The 17,624-nt window shown below is 41.3% G+C and overlaps 1 protein-coding gene across 2 annotated transcripts in view; it reads right to left on the bottom strand.

Moving 5' to 3' along the window:
- Nucleotides 1-6,655: 6,655 nt before the first annotated feature.
- pdgfd (platelet derived growth factor d) overlaps nucleotides 6,656-17,624 on the bottom strand; it is an 82,321-nt gene continuing 71,352 nt past the window's right edge. For both annotated transcript variants that reach the window (XM_050074777.1, XM_050074769.1), the window contains exons 6-7: nucleotides 16,492-16,709; nucleotides 6,656-10,825 (exon numbers count right to left, since the gene is read on the bottom strand). In XM_050074777.1, the coding sequence (XP_049930734.1) occupies nucleotides 10,691-10,825; nucleotides 16,492-16,709 (353 nt within the window). In that variant the 3' untranslated portion in view covers nucleotides 6,656-10,690. The remainder of the gene's footprint in view (nucleotides 10,826-16,491; nucleotides 16,710-17,624) is intronic.

A 17,624-nucleotide genomic window follows, 5' to 3' on the forward strand; every position in this document is an offset into this window, starting at 1 on the left:
ATGTTGAAATAATCAGTGTTTTTAAGACACTCTGATCAAGCCCTATCAAGAGCCAGTGTTTGGTTTCTCCATTGAGTCAATTAATCAATTTTATTTATAAGCCCAGTATCACAAATCACAATTTTCCTCACAGGGCTTTACAGCATACAACATCCCTCTGTCCTTTGGACCCTCACAGCAGATAAGGAAAAAATCCCCCAAAAAAACCCTTTAACAGGGAAAAAAATAAATAAATTCTGGGCTACTGTAGAATGATCCTTATTTTCAGGTAATTATACACTAAAGAAAACACTTATTGTATTGTATTCCATTTCCACCGTCATATCCCCCATGAGTTCTCCAAACTGGATCTTCAGTAACAGGTCAATTGGAATCGTACATCTTGGGAGACATTTGCGCATCAGTTCCAGTTTTTGGCCCATGTTTCATGTTTCTAGTCATTCCAGCTCACAGCAAATTGAGTCTCTGCATTAGAAAACAAATAATAAACCGGCACAAACCCAATATGGTTTGGCTCCTTTGGGGATTGAACCCTACAGATTGATTACTGAAGCTTCAGACTGTGAAGATGGCAATGAGGTGGCAGTCTAACAAGTAGGTCTTCAACATGTTAGTCTTCAAAACAAATTCCTTAAAAATAACCTCCGCTGCAGCACACGCTCCTCTGATGTGCAGCTCTGGTGTCCCCAGAGTAAATTGTCAAGCCCTCAACCACCGACCAAAGAAAGAAATATGAAAATGGTTTAAGAAGCGCAGTGAGCGCTGCAAGGTATTATGTATGTAAGAGGCCACCGCCATGACTAATATATGGCAATAAGATTGGAAATCTACAGTTCCTTTAACACTGCTTTCAGATATGCTCTTATAGAAATACCATCAGAGAAAGAGGAAAATGGGAAATGACAAATGGGACATAAAAAAATAAGATATAGCGAAACATTAGAGAGAGATTGTGACAGAGGTTTGAATAAAGGACCTTAGATGTTTCCCTCCATCTTTTATGGTTTCATTTCCTGGTTTCCCGGGTAACAGCTGTGTGGTGATTTGTCCTGATAAGTAAGACAAAGGAAGCATCATGGGAAAGAGAGGATAAGAGGGAGAAGAAAAAAAAATGTAAATGAGAAATATATGTGAAACAGGCCTGGATAAAAAGGAAAGTTAGGGCTGACATGAAGAAGCACTGTAGCGGCTGAGTGGATAGTTAATCTGTGGTTGGAAAGCACAGAGCCCCTTTAACCTTGCATTAAAATGTGTTTTGCGTGATGGGATTACAATCGGATGGTGCTTTACAAGATGAAAGTACAAGTTTAAATGCACCCAAAATGCATTTAGGACAGATTGTGATCAGACTGGCCAAACCATCTCCCGAGGTGGTCAGGGACACAATGTGACCACACTGAACACAAGTGTAAATGCATTTGTGTTTTCAGTTCACTTATGATAACTACATGGGTGGAAATAGGCCGACGTAATAGCTTGCAACTGTTCCAAACCTGTGAGGCAGTGGCGGCTCTCCTCACTTGTCGTTGAAGTTGCGGGGCACATGGTGGACTCTATCTTAGCTAATGCTAACACTGCTGGAGTGTCAACCTAATCTCTAATGGCCTGTACACATGCCTCGAATTTAACCTCCTGGAACACTTTGGGAGTTATGCCCTTTCTCTATCATTTTCATATTGAGACAACATGATCGATATCTTTTTTGTGTCTGTACGTCCATTGGCTGGGTCTCAGCGGTTAGCATTGCGGCTTAGCTTAGCGAATACAATAGACGTCTATAGGGGGTCAGTAGCCTACTCGGTAAAAGTGAACAAATAAACATTACAGAAACCCTGAAGCTGATATTTCTACATGTGCATTTAAAATAAACATGTTTAAACATTAATTCGAAACTCCCAAATCATCGGAGGTATTCCTTTAAGGTGGGGCACTGGGCGCTACTTTTGCACCTTTTTTGAGCCAGCTTTCAAGAGTGTGGTGGCAGGTTGCATCTGAGATTGCTTAACAACCTTAACAAGCACTGTATCATAGCCTATTTACCTGAAATCCTGAGTGCAGAGGTGATCTTTTTCCAGGCGTTGTTTATAAGTGTGTGGGCATATTATCCATGGGACAGATGAAAAGCTCTGGCAGCCCAGCACCAAAATGATCAACTTTTCCATATTTACCACGGACTGATATTTATAGAAGAACGGAAGGATATCTGTCAGCTGTAATTGGTTGGTCCTCGTCACATAACTTGTGGTGCACACTGCGTTGTAAAAGTTGAACTCTTTTTTTTTCAGGGCGCAGCCATTGTGCTCTGCAGAATAGGCGCTAGGGAATGCATGCACGCCGCAATGGCATCGCTTTGGTGTTTGAGCGTGCCTGCCATGTGTCTACATTGAAAACAATTGATTTGAGGGCACCAAATACACCAATATTGGCCCTGAAAATGCAGTTAAATATTATGATGTGGACTCTGTTGTTTTATGGTTGATGTTGTTCTTATCACGAAGCTGTAGCGAAAGTTCAGTCAGGACGTATGGGTCTAATTTATTTCTCATACCACCTTCCATTGACTCCTCCCATGCATGCTCACTCATTATTTCTTGCTGTTATTGTTGGGGGCTGTCAGTAGAAAAAAACAGCTGTTCTGTCAGCTGGTCTCAGCTAACCAATAGCACAGCAACACACCCTCTCTGTTTGCCTGTCATCTTACTGATTCTTGTTTCAAATATGGTTGGCTTTCTGCCTGTAGTTCTTTTGTGCTGCAGTTGTGTGCACCCTCCACCTCCCCATCACTGCCTAGTCTTTGCAGATTTATCAGCCTCATCAGCCTTATAGTCATCAGCCACCACCACCATCATCAGCAGTTCTGTATCCGTTAATCTGTACACCTGTAGCCTGCATTAAATAGTTACCTTTACTTTATTGAAATAATAGTTGCTGATAGGTGGAGGCAGGGCTTGTTTAGACTGCGGGGGCTGTGGGGTATACTTTTTGTTGCAGAGTCGAAATTTTAATGCAAGGTGTAAAAGGGGTCAAGAATGACAAGGCCTTATTTATGGTACTATCTGATAGTTTCATTTAAATGTATGCATGTTTTGAGAAAGAAAAAGGCAATACAACATAAGGACAGCCTAATCTCTAAAACAAAGCAAGTTGACATTTTGTGTGCGTGCGTGCGTGCGTGTGTGTGTATGTTTGCCCGCAAGGAAAAGATAAGCTGCTGCTGACAGACGGACACCAAAACAGCCTTGTAGGAATGATGAGTTCAAACAAATAGCGTGCCCCTTCTCTCTCTCTGACCTTCTCTCTTTTATGATTGATCTGCCCTCCCTTATGTCTCTCTCACTCTTCATATTTACCTCAGTATATAACCTTAATCTTAATTCTGCTCACTCTTGTTTATCTCGCAGTATGTTTCTTATTCAATCTTTCTCATCTCCATGGGGACTGAGAGAAGGTTACGTTGTTTTGTTGAACCTCTTTCTCTTAGAATAACTCAAAGTTGTCAGTGACGGATTGATGGGCAGTAAGATGGACAGATGGACAAATGACTGGCTGGTTGGTGACATGTTGGATGTGACTGGCTGGCTGTACGAGGGAGACTGCTGTGTAATGATAACAGCACAGGAAGGGTTGCCACAGCAACCGCTGGGACAGGAAACAGCCTTGAGAGATATAGAAAAGGACTTGAATCAAAAGGCATGGGTAGTAGTACTGTATATTCATTTAAACTGTGACCTTTTTTTTCAATACATTTTGATCATTATCATGGTCTTTATAACCAAGTGGATAATACTGTATCTGTGTCATATAGCAGTTAGAGTAACAACCCGTTTCTGACTTGCAAATGGAGTTTACGTCAACATCCATGTTCTTATTATGATGGGAAAACTCATCGTTCTAAATATCTTGATATATCAACCGTAACAATACAGAAACAAACATGGATGCCTAATGTCAGCCAAAGTTCATTGTTTAACATTATAAAACCAAAATGTAATGAATGTTGTCCGATATCTTTAGTTCAATGTTTTCAGCTATGCCACATCACAGGCCCACTACTTTGGTCCAGACTGTGATATTTACTATTGTATGGATAGCCTTAAAATGGACAGGGATCATCGCTGGAAGATGAAGCTTCCTGACTTTGTTATCTCCTGACTTTTCCTCTGCAAAAACAATTTCTTTTTTAAAAAAAAAAAAAACTTTGTAGTAAAATTTCTGGAGAACTACTGGGTGGATTGAATCAGATACCCATGGTGCTCAGAGGATGAATCACAACAACTTTGGTGCTCTCTTAAAGGTCCAGTGTGTAGGACTTAGGAGGATATATTGGCAGAATTGGAATATAATGTAATAAGAATGTTTTCTTTAGTGTGAAATCACCTGAAAATAATAATCAATGTGTTTTCACTACCTTAAAATGAGACGCTTAAATCTACTTAGGGAGCGGGTCATTGTCTACAGAGTCCAACATGATGCACTGCCATGTTTCAACTGTACCCCAGAGTAGGGATGCACCGATCCGATATCTGGATCAAATATTGGCCCTGATATCATCAAAATAAATGGATCGGGTATCGGAAAATGCAACCTATACCTGAGGCAATCCTTTCCCTTTAAATCTATTGCAACGCGAGCTACGTCATACGTCGTGGAGAGAAGGAGAGAATCTGCTGTGTGGAGGTATTTCACACTATTTCAACTGCTGGAGCACAATTGTTTATTTTTGTTAAAAATAGATAGCATTGCATTAATCTGTTTCATCTTGTTTCATTTTATCTTAGGCAAGAACTGTGTAGTCATCAATGCCTGATGCCTCTAGTCTTTTCTGTTCTACATGTAAAGTTGTATAGCTTTTTAGGTCAACCATGGTATCGGATCGGTATCGGGTATCGGCTGATAATCAAAGCCACAGCATCGGGATCGGTATCGAAACTGAAAAAGCTGGATCGGTGCATCTCTACCCCAGAATGACAAACACTGGCTGTAGATAGTGCATTTCGGGTTTTCAGCTCAGCTACCATAATCAGTAGCGGGAAACTGTTTTATTCAGTCTTATCACCTCATGATTTGATTGGACTTCCGGGTCCGTTTGTTCCCTCTGATGATAATGCAGCTCCAAGTAAAAACCTCCTGAAAGTCTGGATCTTAACTTAGCAGAGAAAACAAAAACGACAACACATTAGCAGGTGCTGGGCTAGCAGCTTGTGTGCGATGCGCTACCAGTGTTGGAGAAACACTGAGTTGTAACTTGAAGCTGCTTTATTCAGTGTTTTACCACCATGTTTCTACAGTAGCCCAGAACGGACAAATTTACACTGGCTCCAGACAGAGCCATACGCGTTTTTGCGGCCACTTTCGTTAGCAGCCCCTTCACTGAGCCAAACGGCCTTGGAAAGACACATATTCTTAGCATGGAACTGCTTCATTCAGTGTTTTTACTGGTTGAAATCATGTGTCTTATTTGTTCTGGAGAGGAAAAGACCTCTAATTCGGCTTCAGATACTTAGGCTCTGGAAACCTTGTGGACAATAATGCTGATGGAATCCTAACTAGGAGTTCTTGCTTGGCATTTGCAAGAAGTCTCTGTGGGTTTTGATGAGCAATCCTCACTGCAAGATGCCACTAAGTCGTGCACACTGCTCCTTTTGCCATTATCAGATCAAAATTTGTATGTCCAATAATTTGGTTTGTGACCGAATTCCTGCTAATGACATTCTGTCAGCCCTAGCTGTACTTTGTGTTTATTGTTTCCTAAGAAACATCAGCATACTAAGATCCCGAACATGGTAAACACTATACTGACTTAACATCAGCATGTTAACATTGTCATTTTGAGCATTTGGTTTTAAAGCACCACTGTGCAGAAGCAAAGCCTCCTTTAGGCTGCCAGCATGACTCAACAGTAGACTTTTAGTCTTCTTAACTCTCATACAACACGTTCTGTAATCATATGACAATCTTCAGCTGTCTGCTAATGTGAATGCTTGCAAGTTGACAAAATGGGAATGTGTCCAACCTCCATTATCCCTCCCTAATGATATGAATACTCCATAAAACAGCTGAATTGCTGCCCACATCTCAGATTTTTCAGCGATACAAAAGAGAGTGACAATTCAGACTGATTGTCAGGCTACCTAAACCTATCCCATGTGGCTGGACGGGTGTGACTCACAGGATCAAAGCCTTGGAGATGTGCTGCTGCAAAGTAGAAGAGGAAAAAAGTGTTTGTGGAAGGCTATAAGTGGGAGACATTTGACTGGCACAATTATATGACCTCTCCTTAACTTGCCACTGACACATTAGTCCTAAAAGCACATCTGCGGTTTCCATGGTGACCTGTGTGCTCCATGTGTTATGTGCTAAGATGTGTCTGAGAGCAGCAAAGCAGCACAACAACCTCATTGTTCTGCATCCAAGTTCTTTCTTCCTCTCGCTCTCTGCGCTTGTGTTCATACGTAGTTGTGTCCCACTTTCTCCCATCATGTCTCTTTCCAGTGTGAGGTATCCACCGACACATAACACATTTCCTATTAGGCTTTCTACAGGTGATCAAACAAGCAGTTGTCCAGTATCATATACAACACTGTACAGTCAAATATCTGATGAAAGCATATTTTGGTGGGGAAAAATAATCAAAGCAGTGGAGGCAGTGTTGCTAGAAACACTTTATTTATCAAGACCAACCAGCTGATATGTTTAATAAAACAACAGAGAAAGACACAATAAATTATTTAAGTGAAGCATACAGTTTTATCATGAATATTTTTCTGAATACAGCAAAGCAGGTTCTTAAAACTAACAACTTTTCTCTGAGTTGAAAATATGACAGTACAATCAGTCACCCAGAATCCTCAGAAGCGAAGCCGAAACTCTGGACGAATCTTATTCAAAGCTTGTCCAAAGCAACACTCTTTAGGCCTACTTGCATGGGACTAGTATTGCGCAAAGTCATTTCTTACACAAGACAGAAACACTAAACAGCACCACTACAGGTGATGTACAGTATTAACCTCCCTTTTTCTTTTAAATGTGGGTTAAAAAACTAAACGGATTCTGCCACACATCATCTGTCCTAAGGTCTTTCGAGATTTTGCTCTTCTGATTGATTTGAGCTCGCTTTTTCAGCAAACCGGTCTCCATGATGTGTAGCTAGATGAGCCTCTTCCACCTATAATGCTGTCAGAAGTTTAATTTGTAATTGACAATGCAGCCTTCATAGTTCTCAATACCGATTCTAATGGGACTAATACTATCGCAGAACCTCTGTTTGGCGAAATATGGTAGGGAATTTGCAGTGGAATGTTCACTTGAGAAATTATGGACATGGCAGATTCATAGGGGATTAAGATCATAGACGACCTCTGAAAAGAGCTCTAGTTGTTGTAAACAAACAAAAAATCAGGGCTACCCCAGATTAAGAATTTTCCTAGTCAACCAAGAGTCGTCATTTAGAGCCATTAGTCGACTAGTCGCCTGCATGTTTACGATATTAATTAAATTATATATTTTGGGCGGGGCAACACAATGGTTGAGTTGAAGGTGTGAGAAAGAATAGTATCAGTAACATTGTTAACACTGTGCTACATTACAGAGAAATACAAAACCGTACTAATGAACCTTCATTAATATAGGCCTATATTTTATCTACAAGTGCACGTCACACACTGAGCGAGCCGCCTGTTAATGACGCTGTGGGCTAATGGGCATGTAGCTACTTCCATGTTTCAGATGATACGTCATGTTTGTAGTCGACCAATGAAGATGAGTTTACATATCACCTTGGGTTCGTCCTTCACCTTCTCAAAATGATCCCACACTTTGGATTTCCTGCCCGACATGTTATTAACTAGCCTGTGGAATAACCGCAGGTACCAGCCCTGGAAATTAGGGGCCGTACACATACCATGTCTTTAACTGCCTGGAAATGCGAGGCCAGATGCTGGGTGCTAGTCTTGTGCCAGCTTTCAAGAGCTTTTTTTTTTCTTCCTGCGATTAAGTGACCAACGAAATCTTGCTGACTAATGACCTCTGGTCGACTAACGTTTGGTTGACTATTGGGGGGCAGCCCTACAAAAATAAAACGAAAACTCAAACAATTATACAAACAGTTTTACGTGTCTGATGTTGAAACTCATGTGGTTCTATTGTAATAAACTGGAGGAGAAAATGAACCAGTTTCGAGGAAAAGAGGAATGTGTCTTTGTGCCACGAAACAAATGGAATGTGCTGATAACACCAGCAAACTGGCAGACACAGGAAGCACACACACATACACACACACACACACACACACACACCCCTCACATACATTTAAAATACATGAATTTGCAGCAGAGTTGATAAAACGTCTTGCTAGAGTGACTATACATTTTGCAACAGAGCATCTTGGAAAACGACACATTACCTCATCACCATCTGGCTCGTTAGATACTGAAAATATAAAGTGGAGATTTACCTGCCAAGCATCGTCTGCGAAATTTGAAAAAATCACCCACTCTGTATGAGCTTTGTGTTTATCTCTGTTTCAAAATGAAACCCACAGGAATGAGAGCTAATTTCACAAGCGAACAGAAGACAAAAGCTTTACAGCAAAGTGAAGCTGCTTTCTGTGTGTGTGTGTGTGTGTGTGTGTGTGTGTGTGTGTGTGTGTGTGTGTGTGTGTGTGTGTGGGAAATTATTTGGAATGTGACTACCGCCCAACCTGACACACTTTTGGACCATTGAAGGGTGTTTTGTATCCCACACCTGCCAAATAAAACCCGTGACTTACAGTGCACACATGCACATGAAAGAGCGCCGGCACACAGCTGATCGGGTTTCACTGTGACCGCGGAATCGTCTCAGTGTCCGGTTATTCTCTTTTTTTGTCTGTCTTTAGAACAAAAGTAGTGTGTAAAATCCCATTTTCTGTGTAAATCTAGCCTGTAAGCGGGCCTGAGCGTGTGACACATGGGAGGTGATGATGGAGAGATGACTGATGATTTATTCCTCACAGCTGGGTCATGTGTTTGGCAATGATAAGCTGTTACTTTGAATTCTTGCTGTATTGCTTTGATACTCTAGCTACCTACACACACACACACACATATGCACGCACTTGCACGCACAGTCACATGCCGACCATTCCCATGCTTGTATCGGCTGCCAGCTCTCACAGACTGTTGGTAACCCTCCACCCCTTAAACAAAAGGACCTCTTCCTGAGCTGTTGCAGGCAGACTGGCACTCACATGCACACATACACACACACACACACGCACACACACACACACACACACACACACACACACACTCTCTCAAATATCAGTGGTATTTTCAGCAGAGACTAACAACATGACTCTAATTCCCACAGATCTCTTTTCACTGTGGTGCTGCAGCAGACTTGCAAAGCAGCGGGTCAGATTGTGATACATGTGAGCATCTTTGCGAGGAGTAAAAGCAGCTTGACAAAAAAATCAGGCGAGCGCAAAACATGAACATGCTGATTGAACCTGCTGAAGTAGCTGCAATCTTTTTTGTGTTGTGTCTCCGAAGTGGCTCCTCTCATCTCTCATCCAGGAGTGCCGGTAATCTACGAACAGGCGGCTTGATTGTCCCTCTTCTGTCAGCCGCCTCTCCTAAACAACTCTCTTTCCTCTTACGTGTTCAGGGTCTGAGGTTCATGGTTTTAACTGTGTTAGCAGAATTCTAGTTAGCAGTTGGAATGCCTGGAACGCTCGGAAAACCGGGCAGCAGCCTGATCTGACATCTCCTTTGATGTGTTAGAGAGTGTGTGATGAAGGGAGAGTATGTGTGTGTGCGATGCAGTGAGAAAGAAAGAAAAGACACGTATGGATGGAAGGACAGACAAAGGGAAGCGTGAATATATGCAGACAGGAATGTGTGCAAAACAAAGGAGGGCTTCACTGGAAAATAGAGCAGTGAAGAATTCAGTATAAATAACTTCACTTTTTGTCTTTAGGTGGGAGCGGAAGCCTAGAGCGAATGTGTGTGAGTGCGTTAGTGTGCAATTCAGATCTGGAGGGTTGTGGTTAGCCTAATTTCACATCAAGATAAAGTGTTATTTTGGTTTACACTTCCAACCCTTCTCCCTCCCTCCTTCTGTCTCACGCTCACTCATCTCAGTGTGCTCCTGGCAGAAGAAGTGCCTGAAGTTTCTACAAACGCTCTTTATATAACACAATTGAACGCAAAAACATACACATGAAATAGGAATGAAAAACTGTTTACACAGTGGTTGAAGTCAATTAAATATCAACCCAATTAAGTTGGCATCCATTAAACTCCTGAAATCACGATGTAAGTTTGATGCAACATTGGTGTTATGTTTTTAATAGCATGGCATGGTATTTTTTTGTAGTCCAAAGAATCTTCTGTGTGTAGTTTTTGAAGGAAAAAACTGATTGAAACAGGGATAATTTAGACTCCAAGCTGCAGGAATGTTAAATAACAAACTTGTTGGGCTGGAAATATTTATGCATTACAAGTTTAGCCTGTGTACAGAGGAAGGGAGGTGGTTTATCTGCGAGAACAAATGTCACTGAATGGTGCTAGCTGCTGTTTGTCAGTCAAATTGTTGCCGCCTTCTTTGCGGCACGTGTGTCTGCGTTGCTGTAATTATATGAAGTTCGTAGCAAAAAAGATAAAAAGAACTACTTCCAACAGTTCCAGATGAATATGCCGGTCAGGGTGTCTCAGCGAGGGGGCTGGGAGGGACATGCACACTCGCACTTTTCATGGTGTGTGAGGAAGATCTCGTCTATGATCCAGCGCACCCGCGTCCTCCGATGGCGCTGATGCAGAGTGACCTCTGGGGAGTATTTCAGCACCTAAAGGGGTCAGAGAATGAGACGGCAAAGATGAAGAGAAGGGTTAGAGGATGGATTTATTTTTGCCTCGATGGTTGGTAAATGTTAGGTAGGACTGGGCAATATGAAGAGAATCTTATATCACAAGATTTTTTTGAAAAACACCTATCGATATTGCGATGTGTAAAGTTTGTTTTAAAGAATAAAAAACTTGACACTAAAACGAGTGTGAATGGCACAAAGCTAGCACTAGCATGGAATCTGATCTTCTGATCTGGGTCACTTTCATATGTGGTCCTAAATCAGACACAGCTCTCTTTCTCCTCAAACTCATTCATTGTCTGCTCACAAATTCATCGGCGTCCACTGCACATCAACTAATAAATGAAACCATAAACACTGACTTCAGTGGCCTCCATGTTGACTTCAACACTACGTGCTGCGTGTGACGTCTTTGTTATTGTTCTTTAGTACATGGCATGTGGACCAGGACTGTGACCAGCTCACATCTGAATCTGATATTGGCCACAACAGATCTGGGGAAAACTGCATTCTCCTACTCTGCACCTTGGACATTGAACAATCTATAATTAGAAACACTTATATCAATTGATTAATTTAAGAGCATCATAAAGAATGAGGTGACAGAGACATGTGCTTGTTTTTCTTCGGAGGCCACTATGTTTGAATAGTTGTTTTATCATGGATTTTTGTATTACATGTTGTAGTTGTGGCATTTTAAATGTGTTCTGATTGGCTGCTACCTCGGCCAGGTCTCTCTTGTAAAAGAGAATTTCCATCTCAATGGGAGGTCCTGGTTAAATAAAGGTTAAATAAATGAATAAATAAAAATAATGTGAACACTAGGGCTGCACAATTAATCGAAATATTATTGAAATTGCAATATGGCCAAGTGCAATACCCAGATTGCATAAGCTGCATTTTTTTTTGATTAAGGTAAAATGTGTCGTAACATACCATTATAAAAGAAGCATAGTGGTGCTATAGACAGGCCCCGGCCTATGAATCATATTCCAGATATAGGGAACATACTTGCTTGGTACAGACCCCAGCAAAAATCACATCATCATCATTTTTATACTGTTTTCAGTAAAAATGAAATGCCAAAATTACCATTCCCACCACGATTGCAACTCATATTGCAATCACATGATTTGTCTAAATAATGGCAATATATTATTTATTTATTTATTTATTTATTTATTTGGTTATTGTGCAGCCTTAGTGAACAGCCAAACAAAACATCTCATCTGATCAAAAAAAATTGCAGTCTGATCGTATAGCCTGAGAATGCAGTGGTGTACTGAGACAACTGCATATGCACCCTTCGCCTTGTTATCATCACTGACTACACTGGAATTCCTATATTATGTTAACATTCATTCATTCATTCATCCGGGACATGTTGCCAAGGGACTTATTGCTGATTGCACAAAGAGAAAGCAGTATATAGTATCTTAGAAAGCATACCAAACATCAGCACAGTGTACACACATATATGAGATATACAATTACTGATACAGTTTGCTGTTTTATCACAGTGTGTTAAAGTTTGCATATCGTGGTTTTAAACAAAAGTTAGCCCGTTATATACAAATGTGGAGTCAAAAGAGAGGTTTCAATGCTCTGTTTACACTGCGAGTCTCTAAAAGTACAATGGAATTGATTTTATCGTTAGAATTAGTCAATGCTTCACTCTAACTGGCTTTGTTGCAGATGGCCACATTGTTCGCAGGTGCCACTACTAATGTGAAAATGGACTGAAAGTACAAATTGTTCTACAACTGATGCAGTCAATTTGTTCCCCAACGCTCAGTGAAGGCAGGGCTGCCCATGATTTATGTCAGGACTTCCCAGCACTGAAACAATAGTGTGAGTAATAATGTGTTTCTTTAGAAGTTAAGTCAGTGAGAGGAGAGGAGAGGAGAGGAGAGGAGAGGAGAGGAGAGGAGAGGAGAGGAGAGGAGAGGAGAGTCTCACAAACACACCCCCATAAACACCCAATGCAACACAACCACACACTCATGAGACATGCAAGCAGTTTTCTGCATGTACAGTATATACAGACACAAACACCTTTTTCATGCTCACACATGCAGTGACTTACACACACATACGCACACACACACAGCACAATTACAACCCAAATCCCACTTTTGTCTAAATTTCCATTGTATGATTTTTGAACAGTGTGTGTGTGAGAGAGAGGGAGCCCTGCGGACCATGTTTCAATAATGAAGCTATATGAGAACAAAGACACAAAGAGATGGAGGGAAGAGCGAGAAAAGAATGAATGACAGGCTTAAAGAACAAGAATGGTGCATTGCAAAGGGATAAATTGAAAATGGGAATTGGGAAGAATGAAAGGATGATGGCAGCCCAGAGAGACAGCGAGAGTGATAGAATGCTAACAATGCATCGAGAGAGATATGGAAAGATTGGGGGAGAGAAAGACGGAGACCAGCGTAGATGCGAATGGAGGAGAGGAGAAGGGAGAAAGTGTGAAGCTGTTGGTGCATTGCTGCTTCATTGTTGATGCGGCGCCTGCCTCTGCACGCCCCAGTATCTCTCTCCTTCTCACTCAGTCACTTGCTCACACCTTTCAGACACACACCTAAAATATGCTGGAAATTTATTTGACATGTTAGTCAAATAAGCCCCCACATCACTCTGCCGTAGCACTTCAGCACAGCTCTAGTCTACAATGAATGCCGTCATTAATAGAGAGGCAACAGCATGCACAAGCATCTCCTAGAAATCAGGTTTGTACACAGCTAATTTGAAACAACAAATATGTTTGAGGGAAAGGTGGTGTGAACATAATGAGTCAATATTGCGGATTAATAAACCTGGCAAGTTGCACAACATTTTGATAATGAATATATCCGCTAAATGTTCACGTACAATGCCTTTCATCTGTTTTCTGCCAAAATAGGCGGCCTTGCAATACACTGTGCACTTCGAGTGCCTTTTCTTTTTTTCTTATTGCCTTTTCATTAACATTTGACCCACATCATGATCTTTCCCTAACCTTAAAGGGATACTTTGCAGCTTTCAATTATCTTTGTACCCTAACAATGTGTGTAGCATGTGTAAATGAACTGTGGTAACCTCCGTCTAACCAGCACCGAGCTCTCCCTTGCTCATCTCTCAGCTCAAGTCTACGAAACTTGCAGCAGATTTTCACGGACTTTAGGGCTGCTGCTCAAACTACAGATTGTACTTCCGCATTTTTATCGATAGGTTAAAAAGAGGAAAAGTCATGGCGTCATATCATTGGGGTACAACACATAAATCTGGTCTGCACTTCCCAAATGGCTCAATAACAGGCGCACTATCATAGAACATGGGGATGACTGATTTGTTTAACTGAGGCATCCGCAGTCAGAATATATTTTAAAAAATATAGATGTGAGTGAAAATTACAGTTCTGCCATTACTGAAAATTACCATAAAGAGATGCTTTCTTTTCTCCTCTCTTAAACCAAACTGTAACAACAGGCAGTGTTGATCAAATATAAACCAAGATTCTGTTACTGTATCACCTAAAATGTCTTCAGACACATGTATTAGTGCACTGTTTGGCTGTTGTTTGAGAATTTATGAACAAGAAGCAGGTAGTGTTGTTTCCTGTACTGTAAGTGGACCTGCATTTGTATAGTGTCTTTCTAGTCATCCGATCACTCAAAGCACAGATGGAAGCATTATTGGAACAATTTGGGGTTCGGTATCTTGCTCAAGGATGCTTCGACATGCAGACTGGAGGAGCTGGGGATCGAACTGCTGATCTTCCGATCGGTGGACGACCCGCTTTACCTCTGAGCCACAGCTGCCCACTAAAAAATGAAGTCTGAAAATACTGAGATCAAACAATAAAACGAGGCAGTGCTGATCAAATATGAACCAAGAGTCTGTTAATGTATTGCCTGTCTTGGCTAAAATGTTTTCAGACACATATTCTAGCTTACAGTTTAACTGTAATTTTGAGATTGTTTTGTTACCAGCCAGCTGCCATATTGTTTCCTATGAGCTCGCATTACATCAACCCACCAGTGGGAGCATTTATTGGTCCAGTGTATCCAGTGCATTTTGGTAGTTGTAGGTCTTCTACCTCTTGAGCAAAAGTGAATGCCACAGCCCTTTTTCTTTGATTTCTTATCATGTAGCACCAATTTCAAAAGTATTTGCATCTTTCTACTGTGCAGACAGCCCAATTAATCAGAGTGCTTGTGTTGCATAAACCCAGTTCAGACCAATGATTCGCGACGAGACGAAACCGTTTTGGAACATTGCAGAGAAAAGTTGCAGTGGTTGTCTGAGCTCAACGCAAGCCGACTGATGGTGTCACCTGCAAGTCAGCTGGTCAAATCACTGGTGGCTGGTTTTAGAATGTAAAAAACATCACCTGTTTCTAAAGCCAATCAGCTGATAGTGAAGTCTGCTGGTGAAGTCAAAATGACAGCAGACGGTGCTGCTTATTTATAATATCATGGTGTATTTATTATGAATACAGTCCATCTGATGCTTGTTTTATGTTTTTCACCCTTTCATCAATACTACAAATGCAGCTGTAGCCAGTATCTCACTATCACTGTCCTCATTCATATTTTAAGAAGCTACAAATTATATTCAGCCACAAAATAAGCCTTAAAAGCTGCAAATCAGAGCGAAGCTGCAGAGAGTTGCTGCATGGAGATGATACACCATCTCATCTAGTTGCATTGGTGTAAACCGGCAGGTTTTTAGAATGTTGCAAGTAGTTGACTGTTTCAACTAGTTTCATCACAAATCTTTGGTCTGAACTGGGCTTAAGACAGGAGTCTCAATGAGAACACAGGATTCAGGTGTCTTAGCCCTGCACTCTGTATGCACACCATCCACCCCGACCACCTCCCTGCGAATCTGCAGTGTGATACATAAATGTGGTGTTTCATTAACTCAAAGAAACGTGGTCTCTGAACATTATCCAGGCAGTGATAACGTTGTCACCGCAACGTAATTATAAAAGCAATTTAATAATATACAGACGTAATTTCTAGGAGACAGGGTTGAATGTGCATAAAGATATTAAATGCACGTTTCTGCCTTCTTTAAAAGCAGTAAATGTATTTAACGTTTGTCATTTTAATTATCAGCCTTATGCAAAAGGAAATAAAGTCAGTTTAATAAGCATAATAGAGAATATAAGAGATTCTTGTCATGTCAGATCAGATAAATAGGTTCATTTTTCCCCGCTTGTGGTGCAGAATGAAACAGGGGAAAAAAGCCTGGAAAAAAATACACATTAATCACAATAATCATCGGGCACCCGAAACTTCCATTCCAGTGCTCATAGAATGAGTATCCAACAAATGCTTTACATGCTGCATGTCAGCAAATAGAAAGAAGACAGTCTATAGTCTTTAATTTATGCCTGTGCTTCGTCACTGTCAGAGGTCCACACTACACTCCTACTACGCTAACAATGATTTTTAATTAAGACATCGCCTACAAAATCACTGGTAATGATCTGTCATTCTTCATATTATGACTTTAGACTCACTGCTGTTCTCAACCAGTGTTGCTGCTCCATGTTGCACACCAGGTCCCAATTATCACACAAGCCATCTCAGCAAGCATGCATTTGTGTAGTCAGTGTGTGTGTGGGTGTCTGCTTGTGTGTGTACCTCATGTAGTTTGAGTGTCGTCTTGGAGGCCTGGCAGATGCACCCGTTGTTCCAGTTCTCTGTTCCGCAGCCGCAGTTGCCTCCACAGCGTTTGACCAGCAGACATCGCGGGAAGAAGACTGCGTTGGTGACCCTCAGCTCCTCGCGCAGGTTCACAGAGTAGTTGCGGGGCGTACAGCTGTACCGCTTGACGTCGTCATAGAGACGGTTCAGATCAACTGGACAGCGAGTGAGAGAAGAGAAGATAGATGTTAAGTTTTTGTTGTATTCATGTTTCCTTTCTGCTCTGGTGATTTTTGGACTGCGCTGAGGGAAGGGTGAGAGGGACAAAAAGACATTTTGATTTATTGTTGCTTCGTACTGTTATTACAAATGAGTGACGTGCTGGAGACAGAGACGGAAGAATGAAATTGGAGAGGGAGGTAAAGTCGCTGTAATTCACACTAAAAATATGCTCCGCATTGATTGAATGAAAAGGGTTGAAAGGCAGAGAGGGACTATTAGATATGAGTACAATTGCAACGACAATTGACTGCAGAGGAACAGATGGAGAGATGAGTGGGAGAAAGAGAAACACAAAGATGCAGAAAGAGAGAACACAGGCCAGAAGAGCAAGCAGGAGCTATTAATTGATTGCAGATTGAATGTATTGACCGCAGTCTTTCTTCATGTCATCACTTTGGAGAAAATCACCTTGTTTGTGCACATTGGATCTTTTGTTCATTGGCCTTCTGCAATGGTTCAAAACTAATTTCAAGAGAACCAAAGGGATTATGGGAAAGGCTGATGAGAAATAAGGGACTGAAGTGCTCGTCTGGAGGGGAAAACCAGGAGTTCCAGAACCAGGAGCTTGATTAAAAACTAACTATCACTATGTGTTTCACTAGGATTGGCATTTGAGACTGCTAACTGAATGACACAAGTGCACATTGCTGCTCAGCACATAGAAAGCCAAGGGCCAAACTGTAGCAGGTGAGCATTAATTTGAGGTGGTTGAATTGTTGTATGGCAAAGATATTTATTGTGCTTATAGAGAGAACCATAACAACCATCTCAAGCATTTGTATGGATTTTTTTAGCATGAGGGATAAATGTAAGAGTGAAGGAGGCCAAGAATGTGTTCTTTGTGGAGT

The sequence above is a fragment of the Epinephelus moara genome, chromosome 2, assembly GCF_006386435.1.
Source record: "Epinephelus moara isolate mb chromosome 2, YSFRI_EMoa_1.0, whole genome shotgun sequence".
NCBI classification, from domain to species: domain Eukaryota; kingdom Metazoa; phylum Chordata; class Actinopteri; order Perciformes; family Serranidae; genus Epinephelus; species Epinephelus moara.